The 16,481-nt window shown below is 40.7% G+C and overlaps 2 protein-coding genes and 1 long non-coding RNA gene across 6 annotated transcripts; 1 reads left to right on the forward strand and 2 right to left on the reverse strand.

The window, feature by feature from the left end:
• Positions 1-1,986: 1,986 nt before the first annotated feature.
• LOC129591601 (maternal embryonic leucine zipper kinase-like) lies at positions 1,987-5,909 on the reverse strand. The gene is made up of 9 exons (XM_055487299.1): positions 5,605-5,909; positions 5,211-5,397; positions 4,870-4,986; positions 4,561-4,811; positions 4,432-4,486; positions 3,379-4,087; positions 3,197-3,272; positions 2,753-3,067; positions 1,987-2,642 (listed from the first exon to the last, which is right to left on the reverse strand). Exons 2-9 carry the CDS (start codon positions 5,391-5,393, stop codon positions 2,387-2,389), a joined length of 1,962 nt encoding a protein of 653 aa, XP_055343274.1. The 5' UTR covers positions 5,394-5,397; positions 5,605-5,909; the 3' UTR covers positions 1,987-2,386.
• A 192-nt stretch (positions 5,910-6,101) lies between these two features.
• Positions 6,102-11,110, forward strand: LOC129591657 (uncharacterized). Of its 2 annotated transcripts, none has more exons than XM_055487394.1 (13): positions 6,102-6,510; positions 6,678-7,163; positions 7,278-7,489; positions 7,614-7,837; positions 7,906-8,185; positions 8,243-8,298; positions 8,366-8,531; positions 8,587-8,670; positions 8,816-9,069; positions 9,212-9,450; positions 9,686-9,861; positions 9,956-10,108; positions 10,347-11,110. In XM_055487394.1, the coding sequence occupies exons 1-13, from the start codon at positions 6,200-6,202 to the stop codon at positions 10,664-10,666; spliced, it is 2,961 nt and encodes a 986-aa protein (XP_055343369.1). In that variant the 5' UTR covers positions 6,102-6,199; the 3' UTR covers positions 10,667-11,110. The 2 variants fall into 2 exon arrangements, with proteins under 2 accessions (XP_055343369.1, XP_055343370.1); XM_055487395.1 differs by having other exon boundaries at positions 10,352-10,634.
• LOC129591658 (uncharacterized) lies at positions 10,891-16,222 on the reverse strand. Of its 3 annotated transcripts, XR_008690869.1 has the most exons (10): positions 15,734-16,222; positions 15,465-15,650; positions 15,156-15,254; positions 14,838-15,044; positions 14,603-14,742; positions 14,431-14,528; positions 14,262-14,372; positions 14,103-14,185; positions 13,905-14,029; positions 10,891-11,444 (listed from the first exon to the last, which is right to left on the reverse strand). It is a non-coding gene; the product is annotated as an uncharacterized LOC129591658 (long non-coding RNA). The 3 variants fall into 3 exon arrangements; XR_008690870.1 differs by having other exon boundaries at positions 15,156-15,220; positions 15,465-16,222; XR_008690868.1 differs by having other exon boundaries at positions 15,465-16,222.
• Between the last annotated feature and the right edge of the window lie 259 nt (positions 16,223-16,481).

A 16,481-nucleotide genomic window follows, 5' to 3' on the forward strand; every position in this document is an offset into this window, starting at 1 on the left:
AAATTAAAGAAACATTTAAAACGCACAACCGACCGCGTTTAAAAGACGTTCGTCATATTGCATAACACGCAGTTTACGCTAATTGAGAAAAAGGAGTACATGAACGCTGTTACCAATTCGCGGACAGTAATAAAACTTAAGGCTTTAACGCAACACTATTTTATGCAATAATATAAAAATCAGTACAGTACTCGTACTATTAGTATTAGGTACAATACTATGTTATAAGTATGCGCCCAACCGCGCCCAACCAGATTTACTGCCACCCTTAAGCGGTTGTGGGCGTGCGTGTTACTTGCAGTGTTGCTTTACTTAGTAAAAGTAAATAGTCAACCTTACTTAGTAAGCCGTTTTTGCCTTTTACTAATTAAGTAAAAAGTAAGTAAGCAGCAAAACGGAAAAGTAGAAATAAAGTAAAAGTAAGAGCAGCCGAGGCTTCAGAAGTAAATAGTAAGTAAAAGTAAGAGCCGCGAAACGGGAATAGTTTAATTAGTAAAGCAGTCTTTTTACTAAACGTCCGCTACAGATAAAAGTGACGGGCATCATCAGAATTCTGCTTGCTGGCATTGAACATGCTTTTTTCCATAGCAGTTACGTTTGGCAGTACAGGTTTCCTTCTGAAGCGCTAAAATTTCTGCACTGCAGTCTGCAGACGCCTTCAACCGGTTAGGTGGGCGAGTTACGTGACTGCCAGGCGTATTAGCTAGTGCTGCTTCACTGCAACGGATACGGTGTAATGACTTTTGCTAATTTTTGTTAAAAAAATAAGTACTGTAATTTTACACAGAACCAAATTGCTTCATTGAAACAAATTTCTGAGCACAAACTGAAATTAACCGGTGTGCACACTGTCGCATAGTACAACCTGTACAAGCAGTTATTTTTGTTTTAGATACTTAATATGCTTAAGAAATGAATAATTATGGCAAAATTGTTGCGTACTGCGATTTTTCGCAAAACACAGATAGTAAATACTATTTTACTAGTGATTACTAAGTTAGTAAAAGTAAGTAAGTTTACGATAAAAAAAGTAAAAAGTAAGTAAAAGTAAGGAAGAAAGATTATGAAAAGTAAATAGTAAAGTAAATAGTAAAGTCAATAGCCAGACGAAAAGTAAAAAGTAAGTAAGATTTTGGGGCAATAGTAAATACAACACTGGTTACTTACTGCTTTTGAGATACCGATTAACAATACGAGGAGGATTATAGTTGAGTCGGTAGCGCATAGCTGCTGCGAGTTAAACTGAAAACCAGTTCCGTAAGCATTTGGCGTAACAGTCAACCGTGGATGGTTGCACTTCCAACAGTTGAACAACAGTCAGCCGTGGGGGGTTGCCTTGTTAACTTCCCAACCGCAGCTATTGGCTTGTGCAACCATCCAAGGTTGGCTGTTACGCCAATAGCTTACAGAAATGGTGTTCAGTTTAACTCGCAGCAGCTGTGTGCCGCCGACTCAACTATAATCCTCCTCGTATACAGATACCGATTACTTAACAATATACAGTACAGGACCACAGGTGACGATCCTAGCTCCTTAACCCGCCTGCCACCCGGCTCTCTTCCAGAGAGAGAGAGAGCCGCCCGTAAGGCTTTAGTTTTCACGGTGGTGATCACGCATGCGAAAGTACTTATACGAAAGTGTGCGATACGAAAGTATAAGAGGAGTTTCAGGAGATCGCTGTTTCCTTCTCAAATCCCGTGTATATGAAAATGTTACATAATCGACTTATCCCAGACACAAGACGAAAAAACGGAAAGCGGACAGTGAGCGCTTTTCACATTGGGAAACACATACAGTAACTAACGCAATCGAAAAGGAGACTGTTATAAAACAGTCTCCTTTCGTTTTATAAAAAGAAATGTTAAAACACTGAACTTCCAAAAAGTTAACCGCTTATGTTTTATTAAACTGCTATGCATATAATATATCATTTCGGTACGTGCAAGTTGTGCAACTGCCGTGCCGCGATTCTTTGGTATCACACGGACCACAAGTTTCATTCACCATAAAACCGTTAATACACAGGATGCCCAAGCGCATGTAGTATATACAGTACTTTATGGCTTATGCGTATTGTGCTGCAGTGCTGCTGGTTAGAAAAACCTCCACAAGAATTAAACATCATGCGCAAGCCACGGAAGCGCTACAGATTGTGCTTTAAAACAAAAAACGTTATAAGAACATGCTGCGCCATTATCAGCACGATTCCAATTAACAAAACTAGAAACATTTCGATTTTCCTGCTGAAGGGCGGATATGCTTCTCACCGCATCAACCACGTACTGAACGAGGCCTGGCATGCAAAGCAACGAGCGAAACATACATATAGACAGGTACTTGTTTAAACAACTATCCTCAACGAAAACGAGAAATACGATAAAACTATTTATGCCTGATCAAAACACAGTTTCCGCGATACCGCAGTCGATTGTTCCAGGAAATGTTCGGGATTTTCGAAAGAATTTTTAAAGGGCAGGATTTTCATGATATTGGTTATCAGCATACGATAAGCGAAAGTATCGCCCTGTAAGCGTTTCCGACGCAAAGCCAGTTTGTCGTCTCCAGTCCAACAAACCTCCAGCGACAGTTTCAGTACAGCTTCTCCGGCTCCGTTGTATTTGGTGGCACGCACCAAAAAATCACTGGAAACGGAAAATGCACAAACTTACTTAATTTTATTTTTGGGCATACCAATTAAAATTAAGCTTAAAATGATTTCGGTCAAATGAATAATAATTCTAGAACTTCTGACCTCTTCATCTTCGTATGGCAATTACAAATCTTCAAAATGTTCGTAATTTCCTTCAAAAGTTCATCCGGCTCAGTGCAGTCCACTTCCGTAACGTCGGAACCAGTTTTGACAATTCGAACTTGTAGTCCAGTTCGAGTGATTTTCTTTCCGGTTTTAATGGGCGTAAGGATATCCACAACACGATCGAATCCTTTTTCGATGGATCCGAAAACTTTCTTCATTGCACTCTTTTTTCCGGTAAGCGAACCAGCTTTGCTAGCTGGTTTCAGCGGGGTTTTGAAACACACGTCAAGCCCATTTTCCACCGATTTGGCTCTAAAGGAACAATAACAGCACACATAATGCTTCGCTAACTTTCGGGAAATATGCGAATATAATCAAAGACGAAACATCTAATTCGCTTGGTTGCTTTGGATAACAAGAATATAACAGCGAAATGATTACTTTGCGCATGCAGCCGCCATGACGATGTCCGGAAGACCGTTTTCCAGCGACTTGGAAGGCGTTAACCGACGAACGGCTAAAGAAAATGAAACTCTATGAAAAACATAAACATATACATCCCGTTCCGTTATATATTTTGCGGAAATCTTACAAAGCAATTCAAGAAACTTCTTAAAGCTTACGAGATTTCGGAGGAAAAACCGGTTTTGGAGGGATGATGTGGTATGTATCTTCCTCGCGGCGACGAATCAAGGCTTCAGATAAATCTTCGTCAAGGATAAACAGCTCGTCTTCGCTGGACGATGAATCGTTATCGTCAAAGCTAATCTGGGAAAATAACCGTTTATTGGGACTTTTCAACTTCCCTTTTCCCATAACCTTCGTCGGGCTAACTGGGGGACGATAGAGACTAGCGCACAGGTCATTCTCCTTGGCAGCAAACTTGATTGCAGCAAGATTCAACCGGACCACTTTTCCTGAATCGTATCGTCGTTTTCCCAACATATACGTTGCGTACCAGTAATCGAACTTTTTCTGTGATATACTTTGACAGACTTGGCGTCGATGGTATTCATCATTGGGGAATAAAGCGTTAACGATGCCCAAATCCACCGTAGTACGACCAGGATCCTCCAGATTGCATTTGACTGGAACACCGTACTTCTGTATGATCCATGGATGGTTCACTATACTTGATATGGAAATTCGATTAGCAGGTTCCACTTGCAACATGGCTCTGATCAAGATCTGACTGTCACGCGATAGATTGGCGGGCATATTGAATTTTCCTCTTTGAATTTTCTCAAATAGTTTGTTAACGTTGTCATCCATGAATGGCAGCGTTCCCGCCAGTAATGCATAAAGAAGAATCCCCAACGACCATACGTCAGCCTGAAAACATCCCATTACGCGGCCATTAGGAGAGACAATGAAAACAATACACATCCAAGATCAACTGCACAATCTGTTGTACGTATGCAAATTATGCCAGACCACCAAGCGACAGCAAAATGCTGGTTTATATCGATAGAAAGTCTACAGTCATTTCTCGCATGAGACGTAAATTATACTTAAGTAACTTAACAAACTTAAACTGAGTTGTTTTACGCAATTATATACAGTACCTCTACTGCCCAGTTAATAGGCAGTTGTGAATACAGTTCACTACCTCAAAGTGGTGGGAACGATACAATTTTATTAAAGCCGAAAAGTTACGGTATATTTGGTATACTCACCTTATCTCCCAAATAAGGCTTGTTGGCAATAAGCTCCGGTGCAACGTAGGAAGGGCTAAAGAAACAGAACAATCATTTTTATTATCACCCAGATTCTCTTACAACTTAAGAGCACAGTCCAACACCGACCTTCCACAGCTAGTTTCCAGCAAAGCACTCATGCCTCCTTTGGGCTTTGCAGCCAGTCCGAAGTCGATGACTTTGATATCGTAATTCGCATCCAACATGAGATTTTCCGGCTTTAGATCGCGATGCGCTATGCCTTTGCTGTGCATGTATGCCACGGCACTGACCACCTGGCGGAAGTACTTGCGCGCTTTATCCTCGGTCAGACGTGAATTAGTCATAATGAAATCGAACAGTTCGCCATTTGTGCAATACTGAAAGAAACGCAATTATTATTCTGACAGCATGGATGCTAAAAAATTATGCTGGTACCTCCATAACCAAGTAGAGCTTTTCAGGGGTATCAATCACTTGATACAACTGACAAATTCGACGATGGTCCACCATCTTAAGAATTTCGATTTCCCGGATGACCCGGAAATATTCATCCTATAAAATTGACGTGAAGCTACTTGTTACAAAATGTACGACATTTCCAGAAGCATGTGCGTGCCCTATGCTAATGCTTCAAATTGGGGAAAAAAATAAAAACCATGTATTCGGCAATACAAAATTTATGTTGTGCGCAGATATCACATCACTTTGAAGAAAGACAACGTAATTAACAAAACGCCAATTTTTTACAAAAAAAAGCCGAAAAAAAGAGAGCTCACCTTTAGTACTGCTTTATTAATAATTTTGATGGCGACATTCTCTCCCGTAACCAAATGCTTCGCCAGCTTCACTTTGCCAAAACCACCCGTGCCCAGTGTTTCGTGCAGCTCGTAAAGCCCCGTCAGAACACGCTGCTCCTGCACCGTGCTGATGCGAGGACGAGGCCTCCGCTGCACATCCATTTCACTACAACGAAAGCTGCAACCTGATCTACCGAATACGCATCCTACGGATAACCAGCAAAATTATACAATCTCCTTCCCCTAATTAAGACTTTAACAAAATGTTCGGATACTTCGGAAATAACTGTTTTGTACATGGCATCGTACGGTTCGTAATTATGTAGTTATACAATGATGCATCACAACAGCTACTGTAACACTACGTACTTACAAGTTGCGATGCAAATCCAATCAAAAATCCGACGGAACAGAACACAAGACTGGCTCTTCACTTTGCCGTTGTTTACTGTTTACGGCTCACAGCCTGCTGGTGTTGTACAAGGACCCGTCACATCCTCCCAAGCGCGAATTCCTGAAGGTTTCAAGTGAATAAAGCTTACAACATAAACCAAATTCAGGCGCTAAACTGGCTAAAGAAATAATTCCTGGATTACAAAGAGGGGGCCACTGTTTTCCTTTTCCGTGTGTTGATTCTTATCATCAAAACTGCTCAAGGAAACTGCAAAGAGCGAAAATTAAGCAGCTCACAAACGATATGAACTGGCAGTAACAAACGGCTGATTGAACGCACTGAAGCGTAGCACAAAACAAGGGCGCCAGATCTCAGTGCGGATGGCTGTCCATCACGCCCTTTACTACTGCTACATGGGGTCATTTTTTGTTGGTAGAATGAGGATGAGGAATCATTGTTAATGCCATCAGTACGAACAGCGAAATCAGCTTTCAGCTTTGTGATTCTGATCTAATTTGTTATTCATCTGATTATTCTTCAGTTTTGAAAAAAAACTAGGGCAACCAGAAGTTTTATGTTCAGCAGCCACTTCCTTGAGCCGTTGGCGAGATTAGAAATGCATCCTACAGGATTCGTATTGTTATGGAGTTGTCTCTTTTTCTCGATATCAGCTGGCAATCCTAAATTTACTACATACGCCGTTCAACAGATAAAGACCGGAAATACGCGCATTTCGCCTTCCGGCGACGACGTATCTGTGAAATGTCCTTCAGACGACACCCTCTTCCATGGTAGGGGAAACTGTTCGAAGTCAGTCCATGATAACCAGAAATTGCGCGGAAAACGACTCTTCATTCCCACTACATCCAATGCAACCCACAACCAGTAAGTCGCAAATGTTTGTAACACCAAAGTGTTGTTGTTTTAGACAATGGTTGAGTCCTGGATGATAGAATAATTATTATAATGCTTTATAAAATTTTTGGTGCACAACTCAAGAAATAAAAACATATTTGTGTAACAGTTTTCTGGTTTTATTTGGCGGAATGTAGACGGCATCTGGACAAAGATGGGCTTAAAATCAAAGATCTGGGTGTTCTGCATGATTACAAAACATCCTCCACGACGGAACCATCGCAACTGATTCACGTATTTCATACGAAAACTCCGAATATTCTAATTGGCAAATTCGTGAAATCTTTTACAATCAATGGCGTCGTCCAACGCACTTTCACCTTGGATGCCACATCCGACGCGGAAGTGGTCGCTGTTGATTCACACAGTGTGCCGACGCAGGAGACCACTTATCTGGCCATCGCCCAGCACGAAACACACCCGTCAGCATCCTTCCGTAGTGTCGTCCTGGTGTACGCGATAACGATGCGCAATGCGTACTCGTTATTTTCCCGCATCCAGGTGAAATCGCTGGTTACCGATGTAAAAGTGTTCTCGGATAACGATGGAACATTATTCCTGGCCACGACACAGCGCGCTGTGCGGTGCAATGAAGATTTCGTGTCCGAATGCGGCTTGAGTCTGTAAGTGAAAATTTATTTCTTTATCGGCTTATCAGTATTTTTTAGCGAGAGTATCATGGAATTTTTTTTATCAAGTAGCGGCGTTGTAGCGCAAATTTTTCGTTTTTAATACAGGATATATCGAATATGTGTTAACGGGAAGGCTGAAGTTTTCAGCGTGGCGCAGCTGGGCAATGCGACGCACGTGGAAGTTGTTCCCCATTTAAATGGCCACGATTTCTCCATGCTGGTGTCGAAATGCGGCGTTCCAGTTCAAGACTTGGAGCGGTGCCGGATGCTGCATCACGTGGAGCGATCTGGAAGGATGCCATTGAGTTTCTTTGCACGTACGATCATACATAGTTTGTTTACATTTTATGTGTTTTACGTATCTGCTCCTATTATATTTCTGCACCATGAGTGCAGACAATGCAGTGATACGCCTGTATCAATGGCTTCGGATCCTTGCAGAGGTTTCCTGTAATCCGAAAAATGCCGAACTCTTCCGGTTCTCTGATAATTTGTATTACATCGGACCCGATCCCAAGTGCCAGGAGCAGCAGATATCTTTATGGGATTATGACATGGAATTAGCGCCGTTGAATATTTTTCCGGGCGAAGTGGAGAAATGGTTTGTGATAGACAGCCCTTCTCGCGATTGCGGGTGCAATTTGATTATTGCGGCCGTTGGAAAAGTGAGCAATCGCATTTAGATTTCTGGCTTTCCATTAAGGGCTATTAAAGTAAACTGTTGTTATTATAGGAGGAAACCGTGCTTTATGGTTTGGAATCTCCCGAAAAACAGTGGAGGAAGTTGTTCTCGCATCCTGATTTGCCTATGGATTATTTGTGGTCGTCGGGAAGGCATATGTATATTGTTGTCCGTTCCGCGGATGAAATAACACTTTTACGGTTGACTTGTGTACGGCAGAACAACAAAGATCGCCGCGATTTCGACGATGTCTCCGATGTGGCAAGTTTGCCACTGGAACATGTAATTGGTAACAAAAGCCTTCAAGGAATCGTTGACGATAGTCACGCAGGTATGTTTTCTTTCTGCTTATTGTAACTCCGTTTTCTCACATCACTTTTGTTATAAGTCACTCTGGATGAAGTTAATGAGCCGCTCTACATGGTCGATGGTGTTTCCGGCCAAGTAGGTATCTAGTTTCCCAATAGTTAGCTAAAAGCTTTCTCGTTTTGAATTGGTTTTGAATTTGCAGGATCATACGACCGTATCTCCGTCTGTTTATACCGAAACCGTTGCTGTTCTGTCTGGTGATCGAACACGTAGATTGGAAAATGCGCACCTTACAGATGGACCGACTACCGGGGCGCCAGCTATGGAGAGCGGCAGTTTATCTCAGCTGACTTCAGTCGCTGATCACAGTAAGAAGTATGAGCGCTTGAAAAACTTGTATGCAAGATTTATTTGCATTTTTAGGTGAACTGAGTAACCCGGTGGCTGTTTCTGGTGATACAAAGTCTTTGACGAGTGATTCCAGTCCCGATGACGCATTGAATCCAGGTAGTTTGTAAATTGTATTGTGGCAGTGTATTCCCGTGAGCTTGAAAAAATCGTGTATTTTCTAAAGTTACATCCCTCCAAGTGGTTTTTAATTTTTAATTCTCCAGTATAGAATATTTAGTTAAGGTCTTCGTGGTTTATTTAGAAATTGAGAGTTCCGGTTGTCATATCGATACGGTGGAGCGGAAAGGGCATCTGAACCTTTATTCACCATTCTCCAGCATCGTTGAAGTCAAATCGGGATCCGTTCTCGTTGTCCCGCCAACCATGGAAGATCCCTGCTATAATCTTTTTGAATTCAGCTCACACAACGATCTGGGTGTGCTGGCCAGTAGCCGCAGTAAATTCTGTGATCAAGTTTCGCGATCTGTCAGTCCGGGTACTATGATGCATTCTAAGGTATGTGGGTGTGTTCTAGTCTGCCGATCCCTGCACTGTCGATTGACGAATCAAATGCAGTAATATATAAAAGTGTATTGCCAAATTAATAAGTAGCCAGATGTTAAGAAAATTGAGAACCGCTGACACTTATTGATTTCAGAGCGCTGCGCAGAGTAATGCCGGCAATATTTACATTGTTTCATCCTACGGGGATGTTTTGGAATTCGCGTCAGTAATTAAGGATAATGCTGTATTCGATATTAAACGAGCGAAACCCGGGGTAAATTTCACATCGTTAGCCATTCGAGTGTGTGAAGGATTCCCGACAGCATGCGCTGTAGTGCGTAACTGTCGTGGCGCTGAACCCGATGGATCAACTGGTTGCACGGCGGATCTCAGGTATATCGGCGTTAATCCGTAAACTGTAATTTTTGATCATTTTTAGTTAAGATTTTCATTTTTAGTTAAGATTTTCATTTTTAGTTAAGATTTTTCTGCTGCAGTACTACTACAACCATTTTCCTACGACATATTTAAGCTATTTATGTACAGGCATGTTTGTTGTTTTATTACATTAACTGCAGCGTGAAAAGCATCCGAGTTATAATGAATACAAGTAAACGAAATTTTTTAGATGTTATCGAATGTTTAAACTTACGTGGTTACCGGTGATAACCATTAACGTTTCCGTCGACACCACCATACACATGGAAACTTACCTCAAATCCGATCAGTGTATGCTGATTACGGAAAGCTCCTTTAAGCGGTCAGTCGTCGTACGCTTCTACAAAATGCGGTCCACGCTTAAAGGTCAGTTCTCAACATGTTGCCCGCGATTTAACCAGATGCGGCCAATTTTTACATTTTAAACCTTACCTGTTGAAATGGGTTATTTCGTTGGCAGAGTTGGATATGTCCGAGCCGTTGGAGGTGCGAATGTGCGCCGACCATGCTCTGCAAACCATCGCCATTCAACGCTCCATCTGGCTCACCGGAGCCGTGCCTGATTTGAATGGACACTGTGTGCATTCGCTTTTCGAGCTTGTTTTGGAGCCAGGTGTGTTTTATCTCTGTGTTCTTGCTTCAGTTGAATTTATGTATGTGGAGGTTATTATTAATTTTTATCTTCTGTTTTAGTTCTCCGTAATCCAGTTTTTGCGATTATGGTACTTAATTGTGATAAGTAGGGATGTCTTATAATGACACATTAAATGTAGTTACTTGTTTAGTTGTTTAGCAAAACTGTGCGGATAAAATACTCGTAAAATCTGCAGATGCATTTGCGTGATTTGTAGATCAGCTGGAAACAAGATTATCGTTGCAAATGGATCGTGCAGTTCTGTTTACCTCCAAAAATACCGTATGCTGCAATGGGGAGATTCTGATTATTCAGGACTATCTGCGACCGAATCTCATTCGCTCCTATTTGATGCGGAAAGGCTTTGCTGATTTACAGCAGGTGTCTTTTGCGGACCAGTTATTGGATTACTCAGGACGCATCAGTTTCTTTCTGGTGGACGAACAACAGTTTCTTATGGTGAGAAATGGTACGGCCGGTTATATTTACGAAATCCAGTGTGCGTTTGTGGAGCATGATGATGAAGTAGTCCCGTGATAGCAATAACTGATGCCTTGTTATGATGGATTACTATTGGAGGTAATATAATCTGTGATGATTCTACCGGTTTTTTAGACGGAAGTTGAATATTTTTGTTCCACATAATCTTGCGAGTGGTTGTAACATTTGTTGTTTTTTACAAGTTAGTAACTGTCGAAAATCGTATTTAAAAATGTTTAGCTGCTGGTATTGTTTATAAGAATTTGCAAAAGCTGTGAACTGATCAATTTATTTTCGCGTTTTTATGAACAAGAGCGCAGTACATTGTTCTCTCAATTGATGCGCTGCAATTACAAACTCCATATTACAATTTATGTATATCGACGCCAGTTTCCCAGAGGCATGCACCAGAGGGTAAAGAAAAAATAAAAATGTGCCGAAGCTATGAACGAATAGTTAAGTTTACAAGTTCTGGTCTGTGTACGCGTACTTTGTATTTCACTGCACACTAAATGGCATAGGTTGTTTCAAAAGTTAAAGCGGGTTGTTGTGCCAACTTGTTGCGGAATTCGTGTGGGCTTTGTCGCAAGACCAGTAAACCGTTTCGGGCGCGAACGGGCAGTCAGTTTGAACATTTCTTCATCCTCCGGTTGCCATAATCGTGGGATTCCTTGTTGATTCAGTTGATGAAAACCAAGCGTAGAGCAAATTACTGCAGGGAATCTTCGGATTTGTTGCCGATAAAATTTAGAAGTTGCAGGCGGAAGAGAAGCCGTGACATCTGTTGGCGTTACTTTCTCTCTGCGTGGCCCAGCCGGCGTACAAGTAACAAAATCTGGATATAAATGAAAATCGTTTCTAAAACATAGCGCTCAGCCACCTGGTGCAATTGTAATGTATTATTATTTTCTTTACGGTAATCGCGTTTTAGTTGTGAGTGGATAATGAACGATGCTGCAATGGAAAGGGAAGACAAAAATCAAAAGAACTTGTGCTTTTGATCGTAGTTTTATTGCAGTTTGTGTGTTTGTTAACGTTTTTTTTTAATTTCTTTTTTTACTCCGCTATGTGATAATAATTGTAATAAATCCTGCAGAACACAGCATTCGCTAAATGGCGCGGTTATGCCAGCTCAGTTCTTAGTGCAGAACACCACTGTTTACAATTATTTTCGTGTTATTGCTGTACGTACCCGTTTTTTAAACTTCACCAAAAGTCAAATCTTCCAGCATTGCAGCTAACAAAGCATTACTACTGCTTTATATACTTCTATACATAACTACACTTTCTGTACTCGTACTTCTAGACATGAACTATACTTCGATACATAACGGCGACCGTTCAAGTACTTAATTAAGCAGCCTTAGCACATCTGACAACTAAAGGTCAAACAGCTGTGGGATCAGTGATGTCGGATCCTGGCGGTGATGAGACAACGACTAACACGTGCTGGGTAAGATTTCTTAATTCATATTAAGTGATATTACTAATTACCTCGTATGTTCTTCTTTAGAAAATCTTGCATTTAGTCTTCGAAGAAACTCAATATCAAGGAGTGATACGTGGCACATTACAGTAAGAAAGAAGGTTAAAATAACTTTTAATTCGGCAATGGCCAGTTCACATAACAGTAAGCTTGCGCTGGTAGAAACTAATTAAAATTTGATCTTCGTTTGATTAAGTTAAAATTGATCTTCAGGATGGTTTGTAGTTTGTACACTTTCGGGAGATAATTGCGTGGACATAAATTGTATATATACACTTTGTAGTACGAGTATGTACAAGCCCATCCAACAATTCTTTGACCGCTTTAAGCGGGAATTTAAAGAAACGTGGGCTTGAGCCATTTAATGTGCTTCGACACGTCACGCCACATGGGTCTGCGTATTCAGCGTAAATAAGCAACAAATCTGCATGTGTTGCAGTTACTGTATCTGTGATATACAATGTAATATGTTTAGCATTATTTATTGCCATCATAATTTATATTAATTTTATGCTTTTGTAACAGTATCATCTTTGCTTTGCAATACAATATCGCGGTGGTACTTAATATCCATATTACTTTCAAATTACTGATTGCAACATGCCCGGGCTAAAGATGATTGATTCCACGCTGGTCTAATAATGGTCTATTAATTGTGATCTAATATATTATTATTGGTTGAATATTTATAAATATATCTGCCACTACACTACGATGCGTATTTGCATTACTGTGCGCGATTTATATGCGCTGCGCTTACAGCGGTCAAAGAATTGTTGGATGGGCTTGTACTTATTGTTACAATACATTGTTGTTACAATACATTGTTGTTACTTATGGTTACAATACATGTACAGATGTCATACTCACAATCCGCACTGTACTATAGTGTAAACAAAGAATTTAATAAATGCAATAATAGTAAACGTCAGTAACCAGCTTATGCATAGCACTAGCCTATGCTAGCTAGGTGAGTAAAGTATTGTAAGTCAATAGTAAGCAACAGTAAAAGTAAGTAAGGGGTCCAAAAAACTCAGTAAACCCATCACTGGGCCCGGCCCGGCCCGTCACTAGCCGTAGGTGACGTAAACGGAATTCAACAGGTTCGAGGCTCAAATTAGATTCAGCACTCAGCAGGTGAGACAGCACTTTGTGACCGGCCTTACGAACTATGCGAGTTTCCTTTTGGCAAAAATATTGTTCCTTTCATACTTTTTTTCATTTTTCTATTTATCGGTTTTTAAATCCCGATAAGCGATCCCTTGTGTCTAGAGCGTTAACGAAGTGTGACGGGCAAAAAAAGTACTGACCGGCTGTTGCTTTCCATTGCCTGATTCAGACCTGTCACTTTGATCGGAAAAAGATGCCTTGGTATTGCCCGTACACACCAAAGCGCTGCGCTACCTTCACCTTATCTGTTGAGTGTTGTTGGGATAGTTGTGTTCTTTTACATCGCTTATAATAACCAGGCTGATCTGAGCGCCCCGGAGTTTATCCTCCCGATCGCTGGGTTGTTTGTTTCAGTTCTTGGAGCGGTGTTCGCTTGTAATAATATGCGCAATACTGATTATGTGGAATTGGTGGAGTACCACAAAATGCCTGGAAAACATTCGCCGGAACCATACTAACGATAAGAGTACGAGTACTTGTATATGGATAGTGGATTAGTTTTTTCATTCGTAATCGGTTTTGTATTTTTAAGCATTTAAATTATTTTTTTATTACTGATATCTGGACTCATACGGACAATAAGGATCAGTATCACGACGACGTGGTTTATGGCATAATCAGCAGAAAGCAGTAACTTACTTTTCGTGTCTGCACTTTTTCAGACGTCGTCGAAATAACAGTGGTTAATGTGAAACTCATGCCCTTCCATTTCTGTGATACGAATTTTTAGAATTTCACGTTCTTTCATGCGTTTTAAAATTTCCCTGCAATAACCAACGTTAAGCAGCTAAAAAGAAAGGGATTTTCTGCCGTTTCGCTGTTGCTTCAGTGACTTACGTTAAACCGTCATTCCTGTGCGGGGTGTGGGCGACCTTCAGGTTGTACATAATAATGTAATTCAGCTCATCGCTTTTTCGATTCTGTCGAACAGAAATAATTGTTAAATAAATTAAAGATGTTATTCATGTGCATAATCAGCCGAAAGCAGTGATTTACTTTTCGTGTCTGTATTTTTTCAGCCCGTCGCCGAAATGCTACATACGGATCGTGCCCAGAAGCCGCCTCCCGTTTATTAACCCTCTTCACTTTTAACAAGAGCGGATGTTTCTAAATTAAAGCCGAAATTATTTGTAACGACGGTTTTCTAGAAGTTATTCTTTCGTACCAGTTTCTTCGACGCGTTAATCAAATATGTGGACAGCGCTGTCACAATCTCCTCGCGCGCTCTTTAATAATTTTCCCGGCATCTGTTTCACTGGGTTCCTAAAGTGTTTTAGAAAATTAGTTTTATTAAAACTGCGATGTTAATAGTATGATTAAAGTCAAATAATTTTTACTCGTATTCCGACGGATTTTTCTAGCAAGTCGATGGCCATTTCAAACCGCTCGGTGGTGATATTCAAGGCGGCATTTTGATCTAGCCAGTCTTTGTCGTCTTCATCGATACAGTAATCAACAACGTCCGGCTCTGGCCCAACTAAAAGAAAATCATTTGTAGTACTGTTTCTTATCTGAACCGCACATTGTGTCTCACAAATGGCATACATAAGAAGCAGCTCTGTGATTTCTTACCACTTAAACCTTGCACCCGATAAAGTTCATTGTTGTAAAACCTGCAAAGGGTGGTTCGTTGGGCAGGACCTCGCTGAAAGGTCAGAGCCGCTCTTCTTTGACGTCCCGCAACAATAAGAATTTTAATGTCCAGCAGATTAACTATGATGAGAGCAAGTCTTTGGCCATTTGGAAAATGAGGAAATTTTGTTTTTTCATAATGATGCTCTAGAAGCAGAGTAATGTTTTATACGTGCAATGTACATGCGGCATAAATCATTACTTAAAATTATTTTAATTTTCACGTGTATACTATTTACTCTATGCTGTAGTCCTTACATTAATTCGGTGCCGCAATAGCCATTGTTGCATCGTGTCGGGGTACCGGTCAGCCAAGTTAGAATCTTAAAGATTTTGTGCACGCTATGGCATATTTTTCTGAATATGAAAACATAATTTAAATAATGTCTCACTGACTTTTAATACTGGTTAAATGTTCCACAATAGATTTGTTATGACAAGATTGTTTATATCGTATAGTTATTTCTCAAAATAAACGTTACGGAGAAGTACACTGCATAAAAGTGTGTTTTAATATGTTTGGTAGATCTAGAGTAACGATAATTATCGTAAAAAGTTATGACTTACTGCATTCCTGGGAGCAAAAATACATCCCAAGACCAAACGAAAACAAAATAAATAGCATACAGCCAAGGTAGACTTGCGTGGACGATGGTATTAAAAGGCTCCTGTTATGTTTGATGCTGTTCTCCGTCATTTCGTCTGCACCTTGTCAGCACTCCATTTCACTTCCGGACATCAGCTTTTATTTTCCTTACGGGGAAAAAAAGTTTTTCCCAGTGGTTGGTTAATTCAAGTGTTTATTGTGAATTTGTGATAATGTGCAGTACCCGTACCAAATATGGTAATCCATAGTAAAGCAAATCTTGTAAACAATAACCAGTTGTTTGCACTTTTGCTCCACAGAGAAAAGCAACTCGATTAGGCACTCGTTTCACGACAGGAAAGCGCCTCTTAGCGTGCGCAATCAAACAGAAAACCACAGATACATATTTAATTAAACAACGACAATAATTCGCATTTTATCAGCACGGACAGAGATTGTATATATACCCGTACTGGTGAAAGTCGGACTGTAAGACAACTCGAATCTTGATTCCATACAGCCGCGGCCGAATATTTCTGGTTAAAACATATAAACACACTTTAATTTGGTATGCATCTTAGAATGCCTTGCTTTTGGCTGCAGCCTGCATTAAGCGCAAGTTTGTCCCTAATTTGCTATAGCTAAACATAAATTCAGTTTGGAAAATGATACTCGTACGGTAAGTACGGCATAACGAGCCGGCAACGCATACGGTATAGCATGAGAAAATCATATCTTTGTGAAAAATCGCAAAATCTACTACAGATAGTAGGTACTAAAGTTTCTGCCGTTCTACTACCCATATTGTTTTTAAACTATGTATTATATACTCATGTTCATCCAATGTTTGCATGTAGGACCATTTGTATTCATGACTTTCTTTAACTGCGCTATTATCAAGCGAGCGAGCGAAGCGAGCGAGCGTTTTTAATCTGCGGTGCGACATGCGGAGAGCTGGGTCCCCGGGGTCCAGGGGCCAAGCCCCTGGCCGGGGTTTG

Source organism: Paramacrobiotus metropolitanus, unplaced genomic scaffold, assembly GCF_019649055.1.
Source record: "Paramacrobiotus metropolitanus isolate TYO unplaced genomic scaffold, Prichtersi_v1.0 Parri_scaffold0000047, whole genome shotgun sequence".
Taxonomy (NCBI): Eukaryota; Metazoa; Tardigrada; class Eutardigrada; order Parachela; family Macrobiotidae; genus Paramacrobiotus; species Paramacrobiotus metropolitanus.